Raw genomic sequence first — 24,895 nt, 5'->3', positions numbered from 1 at the left:
CCATGTAAACTATCACACAATTCACAATAAAACATTAAACAACAACAACAACAACAGAAAAACCTATCATGCAACCCGAGGAGCAGTTGGGGTTGAGAACACTTGGCCATGTTAGAATATTGTCGACCCAAGGATACACCATCTGCACTTCCACTGAACTCTCAGAAACCCACCCTGGTCCTTTTCCGCCATCTCCCTGTCTTTCCCACTGTTGTCAGAACCAAGAACCTCCTCAGCCTTTCACTTAGACAACTCACAGCTCTAGTGTTTTCAGTTAATGAGCGAAGTAAGCTGCCCTCCGATAGTTATAAAATGTTACATGAGTACCCGCTTGGAGGGTTCTTCCCATGTAAGCCACAAAATAGCCTTGGGAAGGGGGACACTTTAACTGGTGACATCTTAACCTGCAGCTTACCACCCTTCAGCTTCAGAACGTCAGCTAGAGAGAGTCTGTAGATGTTTCCAGAGACTGTGGATTTAGTAACTAGTGGGTGGAGCTGAAGCTCCAACTGCAGAAAGACCCCAGAGTTGAGTTCATGCCCTCGGCTCTATTTTCCTTTTAAGAAATGTTCCCCAGTCATGGTCAACTGGCATCACATACTCCACAAAGACACTTTTCTACATCCTACTTTGGTGAGTTGTTAAGTGCCATGGAATCGATTCTGACTCATAGGGACTCTGTACAGGGTTTCTGAGGAGCCACAGGTGAGTTTGAACCACCGACCTTTCGGTGCAAACCGACCTTGTTGTCCAGTGCATTCTCCTGCTGGTGACTGGTATCTTAAAAGCTCATGATCGGCCATCCAGAGGAACAAAGAGTGATGAAACAGAAGATGCTTGTAAACAATGAACCCAATGGTCCAATGCCCCATGTGAGCAACAGTGTCTGTCACTCTGAGAACCAGAACCAGAAGGTACCCTGTTACCATGACCAACTCCTCTGGAGGGGATCACATGAGAAGGTCCTGGAGAGAGTGGAAGAAAATGTGGAACAAAACTAAAAAAATCATATAAAAGACCTGGCTTCCCGGTTAGATAGGGATGGATAGAATTCTGAAACTACAGCCTGTGGTCATCCATCAGGTCTGGAACGGAAGTCCTGCTGTGACTCAATTTTCAGCCAACCTATAGATAGTGGGGTCTACAGTGGGGACCACAACACTAGTGAGGAAAGTCCACCACAGAATGGTCACCCATTCAAGATCAAAAGGGCAGCATTTACCGAGAGAGAAAATTGAGAAGATGGGCAAAGAAGGAGAGATGTAAAGAGGAAGACAAGGGGGCAGTGGGATAAATGATGTCTCCCAAGGGGACTGCGGTCATGGAGATGAAGCCAAGTGTGTGATTGGTTGGATGTCAGACACATGATCTGCTTTGGAAGCCTTCACTCAACACATAAGTTAAAAAACCCGGAACTATTCCCCAATGTGTGGTCTGCAGGCTGTCTAGAGAAAAGTCCCCCACGGAGGATTGATGCTCCTTTCTGAATTGAGGAAGAGCTTTTCTGTATTTATTTGAGAAGCTCCAGGTTTATTGGAGAAATAATGTTTCCTTTACTCCATGAAATTCTAAAGCTACTGCATGTGTGCAAAAAATGGCTTGGGTTTAGAAATTTATTTTGAAAGAATGATGATGGTGGTCAATTTGTAGTCCACGCCTGCTGAGTCTTTTGAACTCAAAAGCTGTCGGAGCTGCCCCACAGTGTTTGAAATCATATTTATTCCACTTTTCTCAGCTGTAGAGTAAATCACATTTCTTTTATACCCTATTTAGTGACTTGTGGGTAAATACATAGGGCTCAAAGGGGACCAGCTACACATATACACACTCTTTCTTAAAGGACAGAAGCTAAGTAAAACACATAGCATTCCAACCGTTCTAATCAGACTTTCCGAGGCTTCTCGATATGAATAGGTGGTGTTAAGGGAGAGAGCTGGAGATATAACGGTATGGGGAGGCCGAACACTTTTTTATTTTCTTTGCTTAAAGAAATCACTTCAAGAAATGGACTTCTTAAAAAAAATTCCCTCATCAGGTTCAACCTAAATATATCTGCATATTACATACTGTTTGTATAAAAGTATCTTCTTGTTCATTGCTGATAAGTCCATTCTGGCTCACGATAGCCTAGGTATACAGAGCAGCAATGCTCCTTCAGGATTTCAGCGATGTCACCTTTCAGCAGCAGATCACCAGGGCTGTCTTCTAGGGCACCACTGGGTGTGAGCCTCAACAATCAGCCTTTCCTGTAGTTGTTGTTGTTGTGAAATGCCGTCGAGTCAATCCCGACCCATAGCGACCCTGTATAGGGTTTCCGAGGAGTGGCTGGTGAGCTTGAACCGCTGACCTTGTGGTTCAAATGGCTTTACAGTCTGGCGCATTAACCCACAGCGCCACCCCAGGACTCCTGTAGTAGTTCAGTGCTTAACTGTTTACGCTCCAGGACCTCCATATGTTTGTATGCATATGTATGTGGATACAGATGTACGTGTGTATACACACACTCACACACACACATATACACACCCTCATATATATGGATATACATATATAAACATATACAAACATATACAAGAATACATATACACATAGAGACCATCTCAAGAACAGATCTGATGTATTAGACACTAATGACCAAACACCAGAAGAGTTGTGGGATGACACCAAGAACCATACAGGAAGAAAGCTGAAAAGACAGGAAAGAAAGAAGATATCAAAATGGATGTCAGAAGAGACTCTGAAATTTGCTCTTGTGTGCAGAGAAGCTAAACTGAATGGAAGAAATAAGGAAGGAAAGGAGCCGAACTGAACAATGTAAAGGGCAACTCCAGAAGAAAAAGGTAAGCATTATGATAAAATGTGCAAAGCCCTGGAGTTAGAAAACCAAAAGGGAAGAACACACTCAGAATTTCACAAGATAAAAGAACTGAAGAAAAATTTAAGCCTCGGGTTACAATATTGAGGGATTCTATAGGCAAGATATTGAATGGTGTCCGAACCATCACAAGAATACAGAGTCACTGTACCCAAAAGATTTGGTTGATGTGCACTATTTTAAGAGGTAGCATATGATCATGAACCAGTGGTACTGAAGGAAGGAGTCCAAGCTGCACTGGAGGCACTGGCAAAGAACAAACTCCAGGAACTGATGGAGTGCAAACTGATGCAGCACTGGAGGCACTCACTCGTCTGTGCCAAGAAATTTGGAAGACAGCTGCCTGATCAACCACTTGGAAGACATCCATATTTGTGCTCATTCCAAAGAGAGGCGACCCAATGAAATGCAGAAATCATCCACCAACATCATTAATGTCAGATGTAAATAAAATTTTGCTGAAGATAATTAAAAATGACTTCAACAGACTGGGAACTGCCAGTGATTCAAGCCGGATTCAGAAAAGGACATGGGACTCAGGGTATCATTGCTGATATCAGATGGATCTTGGCTGAAAGCAGAGACTATCAGAAATACGGTTACTCGTACTTTACTGACTACGCAAAGGCTTTTGACTGTAGACAACATTGTGACGAATGACTCTGAGCACAACACTAGGCTGTGCTCATGAAGAACCTGTACATAGATAGACCCGAGGCAGTTGCTAGTACAGAACAAGGGGACACTGAATGGTTTAAAATCAGGAAAGGTGTGTGCCAGGGTTGTATTCGTTCACAATTCTGTGGCATTGTGGGTGAATGCGCCAGACTGCAAAGCCATCTGAATTGCAACGTTGGTGGTACAAGCTCACCAGCTACTCCTTGGAAACCCTTTACAGGGTCACTGTAGGTCGGAACCAACTTGAGGGCACTTAACAACAACAACAACAACATTCAATCTGTATGCTGAAGAAATAATCCAAGAAGTTGGATTATATGAAGGAGAATGTAGCATCTGGATTGGAGGAAGAGTCCGTAACAACCTGAGATGTGCAGATAATACAACCTTGCTTACTGGAAGCCAATAGGACTTAAAATACTTATGGATGAAGAACCAAGACTGCAGTCTTCAGTATGGATTACACCTCAATGTAAAGAAAACAACAATCCTCACAGATGTACCCACAGATGTTGTTGTTGTTAAGTGCCATAGAGTCATTTCTGACTCATAGTGACCCTGTCTGGTTCCTGAGGAGTGACTGGTGAGTTTGAACCATTGACCCTGAAGTTCAAAACAACCTTGCAGTCAAATGCTTACCCTGTGGTGCCACACAAGTACTCCAGGCTACACACACACACACACACAAATATTTATATATATACCAATGTATACACACATATAAAAAAATATATTTATATACATACATAGCAGGAGAAAGATGAGGCTTTCTGCTCCTGTAAACATTTACAGCCTCAGAAACTCTGTACAGGGTCGTTAAGAGTTGGAACCGACTCCACGTCACGTAACAACAACAACGTACATATATATGTATGTTGTTGTTGTTGTTAAGTGCCGTCGAGTCGGTTCCGACCCATAGCGACCCTGTACAGGGTTTCCGAGGGTGTAAATCCTTACGGGAGTAGAAAGCCTCATCTTTCTCCCGCGGAACGGCTGGTAGTTTCGAACCGCTGACCATATCCATATTTATATATGAAGGATTTGTCTGGGCCCAAAAGTTGGCAATTCAAACTTATCAGTCACTGTGAGGGAGAAATATGAGTCAGTCTGCTCCTGGAAATATTTGCTGCCTCGGAAACCCTACACAGGGCTACTACGAGTTGAATTGGACTTGAAGTCAGTGGCTGTATCTTTCTCTCTATTTATAGAGACATAAAGTACCACTGAGTCAGTTCTGACTCATAGCGACCCTGCACAGGGTTTCTGAGGATCAGCTGGTGGTTTGAACTGTGGACCTGATGGCAGCAGTCCAGTGCTTATCCTGCAGCACCGCAGGAGTCAAACCCACCAACCGCTCCTTGGCAAACCTATGCAGGGTCGATATGAGTTGGAACTGACACAATGGCACTGAAGCTGACTGCCATGTCTGTTTCCTGGAAGGTCACTGGTGGGCTCCAACTATTGACCTTTTGGCTTGCAGCCATGCCCATAACCAGGACACCTTATGTATATGCATGTTGTTGTTGTTGTTGCAAAGTGCAATGGAGTAGGTTTTGACTCATAGAGATTCTGTATAGCATTCCTGAGGAGTGACTTGTGAGTTTGAACAACTGACCTTGTTATTAGCAGTCCAGTGCTTACTTTGCAGAGCCACACCAGGACTCCTATGTTTATATATAAAACCTAAACATATGTTGTTGTTGTTAAGTGCCATCGAGTCGGTTCCAATCAATAGTGACCCTGAACAGGGTTTCCAAGACTGTAAATCTTCACGGGAGCAGAACACCTCATCTTTCTCCCGCGGAATAGCTGGTAGTTTCGAACTGCTGACCTTGCGGTTTGCAGCCCAATTCGTAACCACTATGCTACCAGAGCTCCTTATATATACATATATACATGTTTAATATATATGAATATGATATTTGTCATTATAGAATTTTCTTCAATCCTTGCTAATATGTACAGTTATTTTGTTGTGTTATTGTAGAAAATATTAAATCTGGAAAACCTGCTGTAGTTAGGTATTAGCTGACTCCAGAGAGGACTGTCAGCTTAAATTGGTTCCTTTGGCATTTGTTAGTAATTCAATTTATTTTATGTAATTAATTATGAGATTATGAATAATTCAAACTTGAGAGGCGATGCAGTCTTCAGACATCTTGAAGTCATCCAAACTGCCTTTACATATGTCACCGTGTCTTCAGAGTACAAAGCCCCACTGTCCTATTGCATGAATTCAAACCAACAACGTATCTTAGAGATACGCCTTGTTGCCTTCCTGCAAATTGCCCCTGGGTCTTCAGTTTCCTTTCATAGAATCACGTTTTCCTTCTCATTTTTTGACATTTATCTGAAATGTGCATAAGATAAACTTTGGGGGGAAGTTCTAGAGACTTTTCATGAACTACACTTTGTGTATCAGTCAGTGAAATTGAATTTTAATTTTGATTAGGAAAGGCTGGCGTTATGTGCCGACCATCGTGACGATTATTGGATGCACTCCACTGGACACGAATGGTTCTTGCACTTGGCCATTAGCAAAAGTGTCTTTGGTCTACAAATATTAGCTCCTTGACAAACTCAAGAAAGTATATGCCACGGAAGTGCAGAGTGTAGATCAGGCAGAGCTGACAGACAGTGCCGGCCTCTATGGCTTTGGAATTCTCAGTGAATTACTGCTATGAATCCACTATGTTGTTTTAAGTCATAATTGATGAAATCTGCTTTGTGCTTCATGAGTACTAGAGGATGGAAGGGTGGGCAGTCGTGGGTGGGCTCTGAGACTCTCCCATTCCTCACCCCCAGAGGCTCCGTGGTGGGCATCTGTGAGATACGCACCAAATAGGACCCTCACTGTAGGGTCCACGTCTAAATGGCAGGACACACTGACTACACAAGTTCAGTGCTTGTGAACCACTAGTTCTCAGTGAGCATTCACCGCTCTTAGTTGACAAGGAACCCTGGTGACACAGTGGTTAAGCACTTGGATATTCTCTGTTGGAATCCACCAGCTGCTCCCAGAGAGCAAAACCCAACAGACTGTTACCCAGGAAACGTTCTGGGGCTGTTCTACTCTGTCACATGAGGTCGCTATGTGTAGGAACTGACTTGATGGCACAGGTCAACAGCAGTGTTATGATTTGAAGAACATGCTAGATGAGGATGCACAGACAAATATCTGGCTTTGAGTAAAAGGCACAGTGAAAACTGTGTGGGAAGTGTTCTTACGATTAGCTCAACTTGTTGATAGGCAGTGAGGATACATGCAATGGTGGCTTTTCTAAACATGGGGAATATTTTGAAGATCCTGAAGGTGTTGCCGTCTACTGAGCTCTTCCACATCCAATGAGGATCGGGCTTTGACTGTGAAGAGGCTGATTGGCAGAAGGCTCCCTAGCTCTGGTCCTGAAGACCACGTGGATGGATGACTTTGCAGAAGACTCTCTAGCTCTGGTCCTGAAGACCGTGTGGATGGATAGCTTTGCACCTGCGTGGGCCCACCAATCCCATGCTTTTCTGGTGAGGCATGGTCATCAGCACTGTCTATACACAGTCTCCTCGAGCAATGAGGATGGACTTCTCTGATGGTTCTGTCCTGACCACTCATCTTCAGTTCACTGAGAGGCCCTGATTGCCCAATGGTGGACAATTCAGCTGAGGCCAAGGGTAAGCTAATTAGGATTCTGGCTCTGTGGGTGGGAACATTTACTGTTGCGATGAATACTAAGTAAATCATTAATGTTAAATTGCTTTCAGTCTCAGGAACAACAATGCAAAATTTCTTGCAGTAAAGATAATCAGGCAATTACCCTCTGGCTGCTGCCCCTTTGCTGTGAACACACTCTTGCTCCGAGCTCTAAGCTCATCTCCCAGTTCCTCACTCACAGGATTCACTCCAGCAAACAAGAGCAAATGCTCAGCTCCACTAAGTTCCCAAAAGAGATCATGTGACCTGTGGCTTATGAATTATGCTGTCAGCAAATATTACTGACTACCTTAGACGGCCAGAAGAAGGAACAAGTCAGAACTAGCAGAAATGCTATCACAGTGCTCTTTAGACACGGGGATAGCGGACACTCAACAGGGAAGACCAATCACTGGAAAAGAGCAACATATAGCGGGTCAGCGAAAAGACGGGCCATCCTTCAAGAGATGGACTGATGGAGTGGCCTCATCCGTGGGCTCACATGTGCCAATGATCTTGAAAACAGTGCCAGGTCAGTGGGAGATTGGCTCTGTTCAACATAAGGCCCTCAAAAGTCAGACGGCCTCATTAGCAATGAGCATCATCAGCATCATTCCAGCCTTTAACTCAGAACTAAACGTATGTCCATCAACTACGAGCCAATTCTCACTCACAGCAACCAGGGCAGAGTTGCATTGCTTCACAGCGCTCCCAAGGCGGCCCATCTTTACAGAAGTAGACTGCGACTCTTTCTCACAGAGCAGCTGGTGGGTTCCTACAACTGGCTCTTTGGTTAGCATCCCTGCAGCTGACTCACTGAGGTACTGGGCTCCTTTTCTTTTTTAAAGTTTTTATTGTGAATCGAGTGAAAGTTTACAGGGCAGATCATCAGTTTTACATTCAACAAGTCATACTTTGCTTCATTACAATGGTTATAATCCCCTCAGTGTACCATCAGTTAACAGTATTTCTCTCTATTCATTTTAGCTCTTTTTAAAAAATACCACTCAGGCATATATAATAATTTACACCTCCAAAGGGCACATTCTGCAAGTTTGCCTCCTGGCCACCATCTCTCAGTCCCTCTCTTTCCATGAATCTAGAATCCTCAGCTGCTCCCTCTCTCCATGTCCCCATCTCTGCCTCCATTTCTGGTGTTACTGCTTCTCAGGATAAGGTCTAGCATTTTGCTTGTGCTCTTCTCCCTTGATGGCCCTAGGGTCCTTGGTTTCTGGACTGTAAGATTAACTACTCCCCTGTTTTTGTTACAAAACTCCTACCTTTACAATTGTGACAGTCGCAATTAGTCATGATAACAATTACTCACTATTGAATCATCAGAATCTTATCCCCATCTCTTTTCACCAGACCCATCTAGACAAGATGACCATGGCTCCTTTTCAAATGCATCGACCCAGTTAAAACATCACAATCAGCAATCTTGAAAACAAATGAACCCCCCTAGATGCTAGAGAACAATTTCAGACTGGAGTTTCAGGGCCCTGAGTTCACATCTTCACTGTCTCTGTAATTTTAGGAAAGTCTCTTAAGTTTTTCTGGGCCTTGTAGGATAAGCACTGGACTGCTATCCACAAAGTCAGGGAATCAGACTCACCAGCTGCTTCTATATAGGGTCACTATGAGTTAGAAACAACTTGGCAGAAATTAACAACGGCTGCATCTGTAACTGAAGAAAATGTTAACACCTTGAGCTAGTCTATCCAACATTAAAAACAGTATCTTTCTGTAAGGTAGTTTGTTGGTGGTTGTGCTGTGGCGTTGGTTCAAATTCATCTTGACCCCGTACAGGATTTCTGTGGCTGTAAATCTTTATGGGAGCAGGAAGCCTCATCTTTCTTCCAAGGATCAGTTGGTGAATTCAAAACACTGATCTTGTGGCTAGCAGCCCAACATGTAACCATTACAGTACCAGGGGTCCTTAATGTAAGGTTAGACACTCGCTTATGAAAGTAAGCTGCATTCTGGTTAAATTTCTCTTACGACTGATGTGCCTGGTCTTCTGGCATTCCATGGTGCATTCAATATTCTTCATGATGATGCAATTGAAATGTATCAGTTCTCCTGTCTTACAGTTTCACTGTCCAGTTTTTGCATTCATGTTAGGTGATTGAACATGCTAGCAAGGTTTGGGTCAGGGACACCTTAGTCCTCAAAGACTATGTTTTTACACTTTAAAAAAAGATCTTTAGCAGCACATCTGCCCAATGCCACAGGTCATCTGATTTCTTGCCTGCTGCTTTCATGAGTGTTGATTATGCAGCCAGGTAAAATGAAGTCCCTGAAAACTTCAATCTTATCTTCATTTACTATGAGGTTGCTTTTGGTCTAGTTGTGAGGATTTTTATTTTTGAATGTTGAAGTATAATTCATACCGAAGGCTGTAGTCTTTGATCTTCATCAGTAAGTCCTTTTCACTTTCAGAAAGCCAGTTTGTATCATCTGCATGTCGGAGGTTGTTAATGAGACTTCCAACCAATCCTGATGTCGCATTCTTCTTCATATAGTCAAGCTTCTCGGATTATTTACTCAGCCTTCAGCCTGAGTAAGTGTGGTGAAAGAATACAACCCTGGTTGCACACCTTTTCTCATTCTGAACCAAGTGGTTACTGCGTAAATGACTGACTGATAGAGTAAATGGAAGATTCACTGAGGGAAAGACCCATCAGATACATTGTCTGACTTGTAATTTCTGTAGTGTACGTGTATGGGAGAATTGTGCTGCTGGTGGGGAAATTACAGCTTCCCAATTAATACACTTAAGAGTCAAGTATCACACATTTTTCTTTACAAGAAAGCCACAGTGAAAGGATAATGAGAGCTGTCTACAAGTATCTTACATGCACACATGTGCAGCAAACATTCGAGCCACTGAGAGCTATAGCTTTGCAGCTAATTCCATGATTGAGTGAAAAGATGGCTTCTGGAAAGAGGATACATCTTACACACCCAGTGACAGCACTGTCTCCTGGTTCTTCAGCAGGGATTTGCTGATGAAGAGCAGAGTCACGATGTGGCAGTGGTAGAGTTAACTTGTCATCTGATTGTCCTTCCCGACAGTGTGTCAGAGGGACAGGATGGACAGGTGGGTTCCAGGAGGAGGCCAGAGTGGGAACAGGGTACTGAGGGCCCTTGGGTCTTCGGGAAACAGAGCTACTGCTCTCAGTGTGTCTCCAGGAGGCCTCAGAAGGGTCTCCATTCCTCATCCTGGGCTCGGAGACGCTCCTTACAGTGGACAGCTGTCTGACCTGTACGTCCTTCTGACAGCGACCCACCCTCACTGTGAAGGAAGAGGAGTCTGGACTAGAGCTGCCCAGTCTGTTGCATAGAGTTCAGGGTATATGGATGGAGAATGGACAGGGTAAGGCAGAGAGAAGACAGGGATGGAGAGTGGACAGGGTGGGTGGGGAGTGGGCAGGGAGCGTGGAGAGTGGATGAGGGTGGAGAGTGAATGGGGGTGGGGAGTGGACGGGGGGTGGAGAGTGGACAGGGGTGGAGAGTGGACAGTGGGTGGAGAGTGGATGGGGTGGACAGTGGACGGGGTGGAGGGTGGACGGGACTGGCTTTCCTTTTCCCATCTCCCTTGCCCTCTCACCTCTTCTTCCTCATCTTCACCCTGTCTCTGTCCATCCTCTGTCTCCATCTGTCTGTCAGTCTCCCTCACCCACTGCCTCTCTCGTTTCTCTCCTGGTCTAGACTCTCAAATCCAACACTGCAGCAGATGAGCACCTTTGAGGAGACGCTGCTCCCCGGGTGCCCCCAGGTGTGCTCGCGGCCCCTCTGACCACAAGCACATCTCTGTCCTGCAGACAGCTCCCTGTTGCCTGTGATCATTCCTCTCTGAGCAAATGCACGCCCATTGGTCATGTGTCTGTTTGTCTATAAGTGCAGGCCCTGAGCTTTCAGCATGTTCCTAACATTTGAAAGTTCGGCAAGCTCCACAGCTTCCAGATGATTCTCTTATGCCTTTGGCACTTGTCAGACACCCTTTGTGCCCGGTACTCACCACTGCTTGTGGTCCGCATCGCAGTTGCAGTAGTGCCGGGGGTCTGTGCAGTTGCGCTCGATGCCACAGGCACACTTCTGGATGCCGGGGCCTGATCCTCCCCAGTAATAATGCTTCTCGTTGCCTCTGCCGACCCACCAGGTGAAGGCGTTTCCATCTGCAAAAGGAGGGGGGGTGGTCAGTACACACTGCAACAAAACTGTTGTTGGTGACATTCTAGAAAAGGCAAACACTGTAGAGAGCATGGGCAGACCAGCGCTCAGAGAGACCAGGGAGGGAACCAAGGCACTTTTAGGGAGGTGAAGGTATTCCGTAGGACACAGTAATGGTGGACACGTGACATGATACCTTTCTCAAACCCACAGGGCTCTCCAGTGTGGAGCACAGGGTGATCCCTGCTGTGCATGGTGGGCTTTGGTTACTGATGATGTACCAGTATTGCTGAATCAGCTGTAACAAGTGGACCACAGGGCAGCATGCAGACTCAGGGCTGAGAACCCATTGGCTTCTCTGCTCAGTTTTCCTGTCACCCCAACACCACTCTACACAGAAACTCCGACAAACCAGTGTGAGCGGCAAGCTCAAACTCCCTGCCAGGATATCTGCTTTCTCCTTGGGAGAACCTTTCATACACAGGTGCCTGTCCTTCCACACACGCACCTGTCATTTCACACATGCATGCTTGTCATTCCACAATGCCTGCCTGTCATTTCACACATGCATGCCTGTCATACCACACACACGACAGTCATATCATGTTTGCCTGTCATTTCACACATGCGTGCTTGTCATTTCACACATGCATGCCTGTCATTTCACACACAAACATGTTTGTGATTTCGGGAGGTCACGGTAAATTGGCTGTCGGATGGCTAAATCTGCTGTGAAGCCCTGTGCTGATTCTGAGACTCACCGTGTGCTCACAGCTCATCTACATTCCAGTGAGTGGATCATCACCACATCACAGAGGATCAGACCTAAACACGGACTGACTTCGTTTCTTAGTCAAATCAAAAGACAACGCAAAAAACACAACAAACTCCTTGCCGTCGAGTTGATCCCGACTCATAACAACCCTGTAGCAGAGGATAGAACCACCCCCATAGGGTTCCAAGGTTTTACTGAGCCGACTTCACGTCTTTCTCCCACAGGGAGGCTGGTGGGCTGGAACCACTGACTTTTCAGATGCCAGCTGGGTATTTAACCACTGAGTATTCCTGATTTGGGCCAGTGAGAACACATTCTTTTTTTTTCCTTTCTTTTTAAAAAAACTTTTATTGTGAATTGAGTGATAGCTTACATGGGAGAACATCCGTTTTACACTCATCCTATCATATCTTGCTTCATTGCTATGGTTATAATCTCTGTGCATCAGCATTCAATACTATTTGCTTCTATCCCCTCTGTTTTTTTTTTTTTTTTTCAAATGTACATCAAAACACTCAGGAATACATAATCATTTAAACAACCAAAGGGCACATTCTGCAAGCCTGCCTCTTGGCCGCCAGCACCCAATCTCTCTCTTCCCATGAGTCTAGAGTCCTCAGTTGCTCCCTCTCTCCATGTCCTCATGTCTGCCTCCATCTCTGTGTCGCTGCTTCTCTGGAGAGGGTTCCACATTCCACTCATACTCTTCTACCTTGATGGTCCTAGGGTCCTATGTAGCTGGAATGTAAGATTAACTACTTCCTCTTTTATGCTACAAAACTTAAACCTTTACAGTTGTTACTATCGCAATTAGTCATGATAACAATTACTCACTATTGAATTGTAAGAATCTTATCCCCATCTCCTTTCACCAGACCCTTCTAGACATGATGAAAACTATTCAATGAGGGTTCTACCTTCCCCACACACTCTGAAAATAAACTCCCTCTTGAAAACTTGTAAGCCAATCACTTCATGCCTTTATTTCCCCCACTTCCCCAACCCCATTTTAGGTCACCAATGTCTAAATTGCCCATCCCTATCTACTGGAGTCCTGGTGTGGTGCTGTGGGTTAGTGCACCAGACTTCAAAGCTGTTTGAACTGCAAGGTCGGTGGTTCAAGCTCACCGGCTGCTCCTTGGAAACCCTATACAGGGTCACTATGGATCGGAATTGACTCAACGGTACTTAACATCTACTGGTAGCGTAGTGGTTACGAATGGGGCTGCTAACCTCAGGTTCAGTAGTTCGAAACTACCAGCTGTTCTGTAGGAGAAAGATGAGGCTTTCTGCTCTTGTAAAAATGTATAGCCTTGGAAACCCTGTATAGGGTTGCTATGAGTTGGAACCTACTCCACGGCACACAACAACAACATCTACCTTGCATACAGAAGGGATAAGACTGATCCTTGATGTGAAGATTCCTTCCATTTCAGTTGGTATTTTGAGCTACTTCATGCATATGTATAAGTTAAGTTCCTCAAACTGTTTTTTTTTTTTACACTTGTTTCCTTATAAAAAAAAATGTTACCTTCCTTTAGTAAAGTTCTGATCATGAAACCATTGAAGCTAGGCCAAATGGGTACTATCTGCAAGTTTGGGTGTTCTTGTGTGTATCCCCTCACTTCATATCAGCTGGATGCTTCACTCTCAGCTCTAGCCCTCTGTGGCTATGTTCTTGTCCATGGGCTCAGGAGTCCCCCGGTCTCACCACACTTCAGACCAACCAGCTCTTCCTCTTCTCTCTCTCATCTCCAGGTCAACGGTAGTCTATGAAACGTGGTTGAACTGAGCCCATTTCTTCATTGCTGCCTTTCACCCTCTTCCACTCAGCAGTAGACCAACATGGTCACCAGCAAGCTTATATACCTGCTCATGTGTTCCCTTTGAGTTTCAGTCTTGGAGGGGAGTTTGTCCCGAAGGGACTTGATTGCTTGCCTTGATGGCTCCTGGACAAACAACTTGCTTGAAGAACTCATTTCTTAAAGAATAAATTTGATAGTCATATCTTTCCATTTTCCAAACTGTAGCACCGGCTATGCCAAAATAATGTAGTTTTCAAATTTTTAGCAAATTTATATTTGTAAGCATGATAAAATTAAGGTTAGACATTCGGTTTCAGAATTGTGTCTCTGATCACTGTGGTTCTTAGGTAGTGCTGAGTCAGCTGGGGCTCACAGCAGCCCCTGTGATAAAGTAGGACTGTCCCACAGGATTTCCAAGGCTGAAATACTTGCAGAAGCAGACTGCCGCATATTCCGGCAGCAGAGTGCTTGGGGGATTTGACCCACTGACCTTGTGTTTAGGAAACAGATTGGCAAAAAGTAGGTGCAGAAAGGTTAAGCAATCCCATGGCAGGTTAGCCCCAAAGCCAGAAGTGTGACAGTCTGTCCCACAGGGCGCCATGAATTCCTCTTCACTCAAGGTGACTTTTGCTTTATTGACCTAACAGTCATTTGCTCATTCACTTCCTCATCTGACCATGAAGTGCCTACAGAGTTCCCATTTTGGGCCAACATCATTAGACAGGCAGTGGGACCGTGGGGAGCAAGTTGCTGGTGGTGAACAGGGTTTACTAGGAGATGGACACAGGGTGGGAGTGAGGGGTGAAGACCGTCCCTGTCTCTTCTCTGCTTTGGTAGCCCTCTGCTCTGATGGGACCAGGATCCCCTGTTCTGGCACCACCTCATGCCCACCTACAGCAAATCCACAGGGTCACGTTCACGGACACAGCAGATGGGATCTTCATCATCACTTTATGGGGCTTTAGAAACCCCATATCTTTGGAAACTATTCAATCAGAGCTACCCAAAGAAATGCTGTGTCTATTTCACTGTGAGCTGACCCTGGTCACTATCAGTCCCCTGGGGAGAGACCAGGTGTCCTTCTAGTGCTGACCTACAAAGGTGTGTGTGGGACACCCTCCACTGGTCCGTGCAACTGCTAACCACAGTCCTGGAAGCAGCTACAACTGGCTAACACCCACCTTTAGTGCCGTGTTGCATCTTTGGATGTTGGTCTGATGCTAAATTCTCTTTCTCTCAAAGGCCATTTGGTTGATGTCATTGGACAATGGATTTGGGAAGAAAGAGGCTGAGATCTGTGGTGGGGGAAGAGGAACCCCAGCAGGCACTATGACCCCGGGATTAAGGGCCATGCGATGGGAAACTCTGGGTGTTTGTTTCAGAGACGCTCCTTCCCACTAGCAGTGGGAGCCACACAGCACCCTGTCTTTTCATGTGGATACTGAGGATGAACTGCACCAACCCCAGGTGATATGTGGCTTGTGCTAGTTACAAAATCAGGAGATGCCAGGAAGAGGAGCTCAGGCCCACCCTCAGCAGGAGACGGCCAGATGCATAGCAGTTCCCCGTCGGTCAGCGGAGCTTGGTCTGTTGTTCTGACGCTGACCAGGTTTTAGTGGGGATCACGTGAAGATGCCTAAAAAATAGGCCCCTGGGGGACCTTCTGAAAACCAATGAGAGAAAACACTAGTCATAAGGGTGTGCTCTGCAGCCCGTGGGGGTTGGCACAGGACAGGCAGCATTTCATGCCTTTGTGTATAAAGATGTCATGGGTTGGAGGCTTTTGGTGGCAGCTTACAACAGCAACAGCAGTATGGAGGGGCAAGCTGGCCATATCCGGTTGCACCTCCAACAGTGTCCAGCAGTTCAGGGGCAGGCAGGAACTAATCTCTACGCAGCCTCTGGGGCTGGTGAGGCTGACTACTATCAGATCTGGAAGACCCCACCGACCCATCCTAGACTCAGCACAAGCAGTGACACACTGGTGTCCAGGCTCTGATCCCTGGTGTCGCTGCAGGGCAGACACCACAAGACACTTGACTGCTCACATTTCTGGGCGGGTCTAGTCCTTCCTCTCTGGTTGATCTGATTGTGCTGTAGCTTCTTGACTTGTAGATGACTCACAGCATGTGACATGTCTTCCCTGTGTCTCTGTCTGTATTGTCTGCTCTTTCCAGAACTCCAGGGTGACAGCGTTTAGGGCCCACCCCACCTCATTAACACAGCAAAAGAAAACCACAGGTCCCAGGGCCAGCAATTCAACAAGTGTTTGGGAACTCTATTCAGTCTGGGAGGACTCAGTTGTGGCTGACTCAAGTCATGGTATTTTCAATCACCTTATTTGGAGTCCTGGTGTGGTGCTGTAGGGCAAGCACTGGGCTTCTAACCACAAAGGCAGAGGTTAAGCCCACCGATCATTCCTTGGAAACCCCATACAGGGGTGCTATGAGTTGGGGCCAACTCAATGACACTTCATAACAAGAGCGACATGTTGTTAGATGCCCTCAAGTTGATTCTGACTCATAATGACCCTCTGCACAACAGAACAAAACACTGCCTGGTCCTGCGCCATCCTCACATATGTTGTTAAATATGAACCCATTGCTGCTACTGCCACTGTGTGGCTCCATTTCGTTGGGAGTCTCCTTCTTGTGGGCTGGCCCTCCACATTACCAAGCATGAAATCTTTCTCGAGGGACTGGTCCCTTCATACAATATTTCCGAATATGAGAAACCAAGTCTCGCCACCTGGCTTCCAAGGTGTAGTCTGGTTGTACACCTTCCAACATAGATCTGTTTGTTCTTCTAGTAGTTCACAGTAAGTTAAATATTCTTCTCCAACACCAGAACTCAAAGGCATCAATTCTTCTATGATCTACCTTATTCACAGTCCAACTTTCACGTACATATTAGGTTATTGAAAATACCATAGCTTGGGCCAGGTCCCCTTAGTCTTCAAACTGACATTTTTGCTCTTGAACACTTTAAAGAGGTCATGTGCAATACACTGTTTGATTTCCATGAGTGTTGATGGTGGATCAAGCACCAAGCAAAATGAAGTCTTTGACAACTTCAATCATTTCTCCACTTAAATGGATGTTATTTATTTGTCTTTGATTTCATCAGTAAGTATTTTAAGTCCTCTCCATTTTCAGCAAGCAAGGTTGTATCATCAGCATATCGCAGGTTGCTAATGAGTTTAACTCCAATCCTCATGCCATATTCTTCTTCATATAATACAGCTTCTTGAATTATCTGCCCAGCATACAGATTGAATAAGTGTGATGAAAAAATACAATCACGGCACACACTTTTTCTTATTTTAAACCACTCTTATTTAAACAAGTGTCCCCTTGTTTTGTTCCAACTACTGCCTCTTGGTCTTGAGCACAATTAAGTGTTGCAGAATGTTCATACTCCATAATGTGGTTCATAACTTGTCATGATCCACACAATTGAAAGCTTCTGCATAGTCAATAAAGCACAAGTAAACATCTTTCTGGTATTCTCTGCTTTCAGCCAAGATCCATCGGACGTCAGCTATGATATCTCTCGTTCCACATCCTCGTCTGATTCTGGCTTGAACTTCTGGCAGCTCCTTGTCAATGTAATGTTGCAACCATTTTTGAATCATCTTGAATAAAATTTTACTTGTATGTGATATTAATGGTATTGTCCGATGATTTCTGTATTCCGTTGGGACACCTCTCTTTGGAATGGGCACAGATATGGATCTCTTCCAATCATATGCATATGAAAATTGGACAATGAATAAGGAAGACTTTAGGAAAATCAGTGCATTTAAACTATGGTGAATTATGGTTGGAGACTATATTGAAATTACCATGTACAGCCATGAAAATAAACAAATCTGTCTTGGGAAAAGTACAACTGGAACTGCTCCTTAGAAGTCAGGACGACAAGACTTTGTCTCTCATACTTCAGACACGCAATCAGAAGTGACCAGTCTCTGGTGAGGACATCATGCTTGATAAAGTGGAGGGTTAGCACCAAAAATGAAGACTCCCAACGAGACGAATTGGCACAGTGGTGAGAGCAGCAATGGGCTCAAATGTCACAACAGTTGTGAGGATGGAGCTGGACCGGGTGCTGTTCCATTCTCATAGGATGACGAGGAGTCACAAGTGACTCCATGGCACCTAACAACAGCAATATCATTCATGGGTGACACGTGGTGTTCTACTTTTTTTTCCAGCCCCCGTATTTTCCTGGGATCACAATCCCTCCTTCCAGTAACTGATGCTCACAGGCCGGCTGATGGAGGGCCGCTGTGATTCTGCCCGCCATCCGGGAACATGCTAGGACCTGTACAGAGGTTCCACCTCACACCTACCCTCACCAGGGATGGCAATAGACACACACATTCCAGTAGGGGGCGCAGGAAGCAAATTGTAGCCTTTGCTATTAGCATTAACTAATTTGGCTAAATCACGGTAGCTAAAATAAATGATAAATCTGGCGTTTATTTTACATTCTGTGAGGGGAGACTGGTTCAGTTTGCTTTGAGCTGAGACTCTCCCACTAGCAGTGCTACATTAATGAAGCATGTCTTTGGGCTTTCCAAATCATTGTTTACCTGCTAAGTGGCTTCAGGGAGAAGCAGTTGAAGGAGCTAAAAATGGAAAGATTTTTCAAAATGCAAGAATAAGACGTGGCAAGAAAAGAAAAATAACTTAATGATGTTTCCAAGAGTTCAAAGCATTCTCCAACCTCAGAGTACGAAAATTTTAGTTCACTGTACTAGTGTGTGGGATCAGAGTAACAAGTTTGGGGAGCAAGGGACCATATTATACGCTAACTAGAAACAAAATGATCAAAGTAAAGCGTGTTGTATAAACAGCCAGCCGTGGCTGGGATTGACTCCAACGGGGACATAGTCTAGTCAGTGAGGTGGAGGTGGATGTTGGTGGAGGATGAAGCTGGGATCTGTCTGATGAAGCCGGGAAACTTATGTGTCTCAGGAATCTCAGGCTGAAGATGGTAGTAAAGCTCTGGGTATTTTCTCATATACAAGTCCTCTCTGAGGCACGAGGACGAGGCAGGGAGGCCTCCTGAGACTCCCGGTGACTATGGACTTGTGCTGTGGTTTCCAAATGTGCTCTCTGGAACTTCAGGACTGCAGAGTGACTTAATAAAATCCAAAACCTGGTTGTTGTGCTGATATCGACTCATAATGGCTATAGGGGCAGAGAGGAAGCGCTGCGTGGGTGTCCGAGACTGTTCATCTTTATGGGGAGAACTGAAGAAAAGATTCAAGCCTCGACTTCTGTTATTGACAGATTCTCTGGCCAATTATGAATGATGCAGATGGCATCAAAATTAGATGGAAGGACTGGAGGTGAGGGGGTCCTAGGCGCAGGCGCTCCCTCGGACATGTCCTAGAAGAGATTAAGGGTCACGGAGAGGGGAACTCACGTCCCAGTCTAACAAATGTATAGTAATTTTTCTCGATGTGGCTTTGGGGACGTCCCGATCGAGACTTTGCCCTGATAGGCCATCCCAGAATGTCACAGTCCTGACCTGGGATCTCTGGGAGGGCCGCAGTGCAACCTCTGTGTCTTGAAGGAGGCTCGAGGCCAATCAAACGGGTCCCTCTGTCCCGACAGGTGTGACCCTGAGTATTCTATGCCTAAGGGTGCGCAGAGGCCTGGCCTCCCCCAGGGCCACCACTTCTGCTGGCTGTTCTTCGTCCTCACCTTAAAGTTCTGCCAAGCCGAAGCGCCAGGTCAAGAGGAGAAGCAGTCAGTGAGCACCTCAAACTTGCCATGCTGGCTGGTGGAAGGGTTTGTGGTGGCAGAAGAATGTGCCCCTTGTTCTAATTTCCACACTAAAACCATCCCTGAGTGCATTTCCACCGGTTATTTGGGAAAAAAGCATATGTAGCTCATCTAAGAGGAATGAGTTCAAAAGTTGCCGCTCAGCAATGATGGACCAACACTTGTTCTGGAAATTCGAAGGGGCTGCCATGGGTGTGGCCTTGGTCTTCGCTTGTCTTGTCATCCTTCGTCAGCGACTATTGGACAGAAAGGCTCTGGAAAAAGTCCGGAAGCAAATTGAATCCATATAGCCACATTCCACCCTTTTATGTTGGATTCAGAAACCACACCTCAGATAGAGAAAGTGGAACAGACTAACTTGTGCCCCTGGTTCTTTGGAATCTTGGTATGGTACTTTCTCTTTCTCCATGTTCTTACATATCATTAATGAGCAGAATAAAAAGAGTAAAATAATAATAATAAAAAAAGAAGATGGAAGGAATACACAAAGTCACTGTATCAAAAGGAAATGGTTGATGTTCAACCTTTTCAAGAGCTAGCACATGATCAAAAGCCAATGATACTGAAGGAAGAAGTCTAAGGTGCATTGAAGGAATTGGCAAAGAACAAGGCACCAGGAATTGATGGAATCAAAATTGAAATCTTTCAAGAAAGTGAGGTGGCACAGGAGGCACTCACTCATTTATGCCAGGAAATTTGGAAGACAACTATCTGGCCGATTGATTGGAAGAGATCTGTATTTGTGCCCATTCCAAAGAGAGGTGACCCAATAGAATGTGGAAATCATCGGACAATCTCTTTGATATCCCATGTGAGTAAAGTTTTACTAAAGGTAATACAGAAATGGCTGCAAGGATACATTGACAGAGAACTTCCAGAGGTTCAAGCTGCATTCAGAAGAGGATGTGGAACGAGGGATATCTTTGCTGATGTCTGATGGATGTTGGCTGAAAGCAGAGAATATCAGAAAGATGTTTACTTGTGTTTTATTGACTACACAAAGGCTTTCGATTGTGCAGATCATGACAAGCTATGGACAACATTGCGAAGTATGAGTATTCTGGAACACTTAATTGTGCTCATGAGGAATCTGTATATGGCCCAAGAAGCAGTTGTTTGAACAGAACATGGGAACACAGAATGGTTTAAAATTAAGAAAGGTGTGTGACAGGGTTGTGTTCTTTCACCATACTTATTCAACCTGTATACTGGGTTCTATGACGAAAAATGTGGCATCAGGATTGGAGGAAGACTCACTAATAACCTGCGATATGCAGATGATACAAGCTTGTTTGTTGAAAGTGAAGAGGACTTAAAATATTTACTGATGAAGATCAAAGAGCACAGCCTTCAGTATGGATTGCATATCAATATCAAGAAAACAAAAATACTCACCACTGGACCAATAAATAACATTCTTATCAATGGAGAAAAGATTGAAGTTGTCAAGGACTTCATTCTTCTTGGATCAACTATCAACACTCGCGGAAGCAGCAGTCAAGAAATCAAATGATGTATTGCATTAGGCAAATCTGCTGCACAAGACCTTTTTAAAGTGTTGAAGAGCAAAGACATCAGCCCCTGACCCAAGCCATGATATTTTCAATAACCTCATATGCATGTGAAAGCTGGACAGTGAATAAAGAAGACTAGAAGAATTGATGCTTTTGAGTTATGGTGTTGGAGGAGAATATTGAAAGTGCCATGCACTGTCAATAGAACCTACAGATCTGTGTTGGAAGAAATGCAGCCAGAGTGCTCCATGGAGGCCGGGAGGGCCAAACTTCAACTCTCATACTTTGGATCTATTGTCAGGAGAGACCAGTTGCTGGAGAACGATATCCTGTTTGGTAAGGTGGAGGGTCAGAGAAAAAGAGGAAGACCTCCAACGAGATGGATTGACCAAGTGGAAACAGAATGGGCTCAAGTGTGGCACCAATAGTGAGGTTGGCCCAGGATCGGGCTGTGTTTTGTTCTGCTGTACATAGGTCGTTACGAGTCGGTACTGACTCGATGGCCCCTAACAACAACAACAGTTGGTTCCAACATATAGCAACTGCATAGGGGTTTCCAATGAGTGGCAGGTGGATTTGAATTACCAACTTAGCAGTTAGCAGTTCTATCTATCCTATAGCACCATACCAGGACTCCTTTCTCTTAGTAAAGTTTTTTAATTGGTGAATGTGCAAAACATTCCAGGACTGGTGATAACCTTCCTTCCAAATCAAACCACCTAGAGGGGCAGAGGTGGTCCAGAGGTAGAATTCTTGCCTTCCATGCTGGAGGCCCGGGTTTGATTCCTGGCCAGGGCACCTCCTGTGCAGTCTCCACCCATCTGCCAGGGGAAGCTTGTGTGCTGCTATGATGCCGAACAGGTTTCAGGGGAGCCTCCAGACTAAGGAAGGCTAGGTAGACGTCTACGTCCAACATCCACTTCCTAAGGATCACCACTGTCAGACCCACAGAGACATTTTAGTATTTAGATTGAGAACTTAAAAATACAATTGAAAATCATCTGTCTTGGCATTTTCATACATACAAAATACCGTCTTATGCGCCCTATAATTTTAAGAAATGCACTTATTTAATTGGATAACAATTTCCTCTTTTGTTTTCCAAACACATAACTCTATGTTATTCTATGTCAATATCTACACCGAACAAAGAGCAAGTACTTAAGGCCCTAGCAAATAAGGCATTCTTTTGAAGTTGTAACAGACAAGCATTCAGTTGGATAGATGAAGGTGAATGTCTTGTCTCTCTGATGGAGTGTAACTGAACTAATTTGATTAGGGCTGAACAGAAATGAATCTGATAGATTAGACTCATATTGTGTCTTCCAGAATTCCATTGGATTTCTCAGTATTTTATTGCACAACAGAACGAAAAACTGCCTGGTCCAGGGTCAGCCTCACAATCGCTGTTACTCTTCAGCTCATTGCTGGGGCCAAATTTATAAATGTCGTCATGATGTTCAGATCAAGATGAACCTGAACTGAAATGCTAGTTAATTAAAAATTAATTTCACTGAATAATATTTAAATTCATTTTATTGAATTAAACTTAATAGAGTTCAATCTAGGACTAATTCCACTGAGCAGAATTTGATTCCCTTGGATCAAATCACTTTGATTCCTATTCAAATGCATTAGATTTTATTAGTTGGAATGGAATTGAAGTGACATGTTTAATGGGGATTAGTAATTTGGCACACCACTGAAAAAAGATAAGAAGAATAGACGCATTTCAGTTATGGTATTGGAGAAGAATATTGACAGTACCATGGACTGCCAGAAGAACAAAGACTTCTGTACAGCCAGAATGCTCCTTAGAAGCAAGGACAGTGAGACTTTGTCTCAAATATTTTGGACAGGTTATCAGGAGGGACTAGTTCCTGGAGAACATTCACTATGTGATGGATTCACACAGTGGTTGTAACAAAGGGCTCAAGCCCAGTACTGATGATGAAAATGGCTTAGGATCCAGCAGTGATTAGTTCTGTTGGACATGTGCTACCAGAGGCAAGAGAGCTGCTCCAGTTAATGTCTGTCATTTTTCTGCTTTTCATCAGTCTCACCACAACTATGGGAAACCTCTACCTAATATAACAATGTTTGGATTTGTATTTCTTGAACTTGACATGAAGAGAAGTTGACTGTGTGTCTTAGGTCCATCCCTGTAAGTGCATGCATACAAGATGTTCTGTCATTTTGTACCGCTGCATTTCCATCTGAGCATACTGCACATGACTAATCTCACATGCAACCACTCGTCTGTCAATTGTCCTACTGTGGTGGCTTCTGTGTTGCTGTGATTCTGGAAGCTATGCCATGGGTATTTTGAACACCAGCAGGTCACTCATGGTGGAAAGGTTTCAGATGAGCTTCCAGATGAAGACAGAGTAGAAAGGAGAGATGACTGTTTCTGAATGTTTAGTGACTGAAAATCTTATGAATAGCAATAGAACACTGTCAGCACCAGAATATTAAATATTGAAATATGATGAAGAGCACCAGAATATTGTCAGACACAGTGCTGGAAATGAGCCCCTAAGGTTGGAGGGCACTCACAATACGACTGGAGAAGAGCTGTCTCCTTAAAGCAAAGTTGGCTATGATGAGATGAATGGAGCAAAGCCTCAGGACTGTTATTTGCTCAAAATGAAGAGAAGCAGCTATAAAAAATTAATTAATAATTGGAATATGGACTGTACGAAGTATGTATCTAGGAAAACTAGAAATAGTCAGAAATGAAATGGGACACATAAACATCGGTATCTTAAGCATTAGTGAGCTGAAATAGACTGGTAGTGGCCATATTGAATCTGACAATTGCATGGCTTACTATGCCAGGAATGACGAATTGAAGAGGAATAGCATCACATTCATCATCAGAACAAACGTATCAAGATCTGTCTTGAAGTACAACACTGTCTGTTGTAGGATAATATCAGTATGCCTACAAGGAAGACCAGCTAATACCACTATTATTCAAATTTATGCACCAACGATTAAGGCCAGTGATGAAAAAAAATGAAGAATTCTACCAACTTCTTCAGACTGAAATTGATTTAATGTGCAATCATTAATGATTGATCATTATTGGTGATTGGAATGCAAAGGTTGGAAAAATAGAGAAAGGATCAGTAGTTGGAACATATGGCCTTGGTGATAGAAACAATGCTAGAGATCACATGATAGGATTTTGCAATACCAATAACTTGCTCACTGCAAATGCCTTTTTTAAAGAACATAAAAGACAACTATACACATGGGCCTCACCAGATGGAATACACAGAAATCAAACTGACTACAGCTGTGGAAAGGGAAGGTGGAAAAGCTCTGCATCATCGGCCAAAACAAGGTCAGGGACAGACTGTTGAGGGTCTCCTCATTTGCTCATGTGCAAGCTCAGGCAGAAGCTGAAGAAAATGAAAACAAGGCCAAACTATGGCCTCGAATATATCCCACTTGTATTTAAAGATCACCTGAAGAACAGATTTGATGCATTATACACTAAAGACCGAAGATCAGAAGAGTTGTGGATGACATCAAGAACATCATACACAAAGAAAGCAAATAGTCATTAAGAAGACAAGAAAGA

At 44.3% G+C, this 24,895-nt stretch overlaps 1 protein-coding gene and 1 pseudogene across 1 annotated transcript in view; one reads left to right on the top strand and one right to left on the bottom strand.

Moving 5' to 3' along the window:
• The window catches only part of CNTNAP2 (contactin associated protein-like 2), a 1,478,157-nt gene that overhangs the window by 362,066 nt on the left and 1,091,196 nt on the right, over positions 1–24,895 (bottom strand). Inside the window, exon 15 of the mRNA XM_006861289.1 lies at positions 11,263–11,419. Within this exon, the coding sequence (XP_006861351.1) occupies positions 11,263–11,419 (157 nt within the window). The remainder of the gene's footprint in view (positions 1–11,262; positions 11,420–24,895) is intronic.
• On the top strand, positions 19,641–20,082 carry LOC102839930 (annotated as a pseudogene).

Source organism: Chrysochloris asiatica, unplaced genomic scaffold (genome assembly GCF_000296735.1).
Source record: "Chrysochloris asiatica unplaced genomic scaffold, ChrAsi1.0 scaffold00041, whole genome shotgun sequence".
NCBI classification, from domain to species: domain Eukaryota; kingdom Metazoa; phylum Chordata; class Mammalia; order Afrosoricida; family Chrysochloridae; genus Chrysochloris; species Chrysochloris asiatica.
The sequence above is the reverse complement of the archived record's forward strand: the minus strand, read 5'-3'. Positions and strand labels throughout refer to the sequence as shown.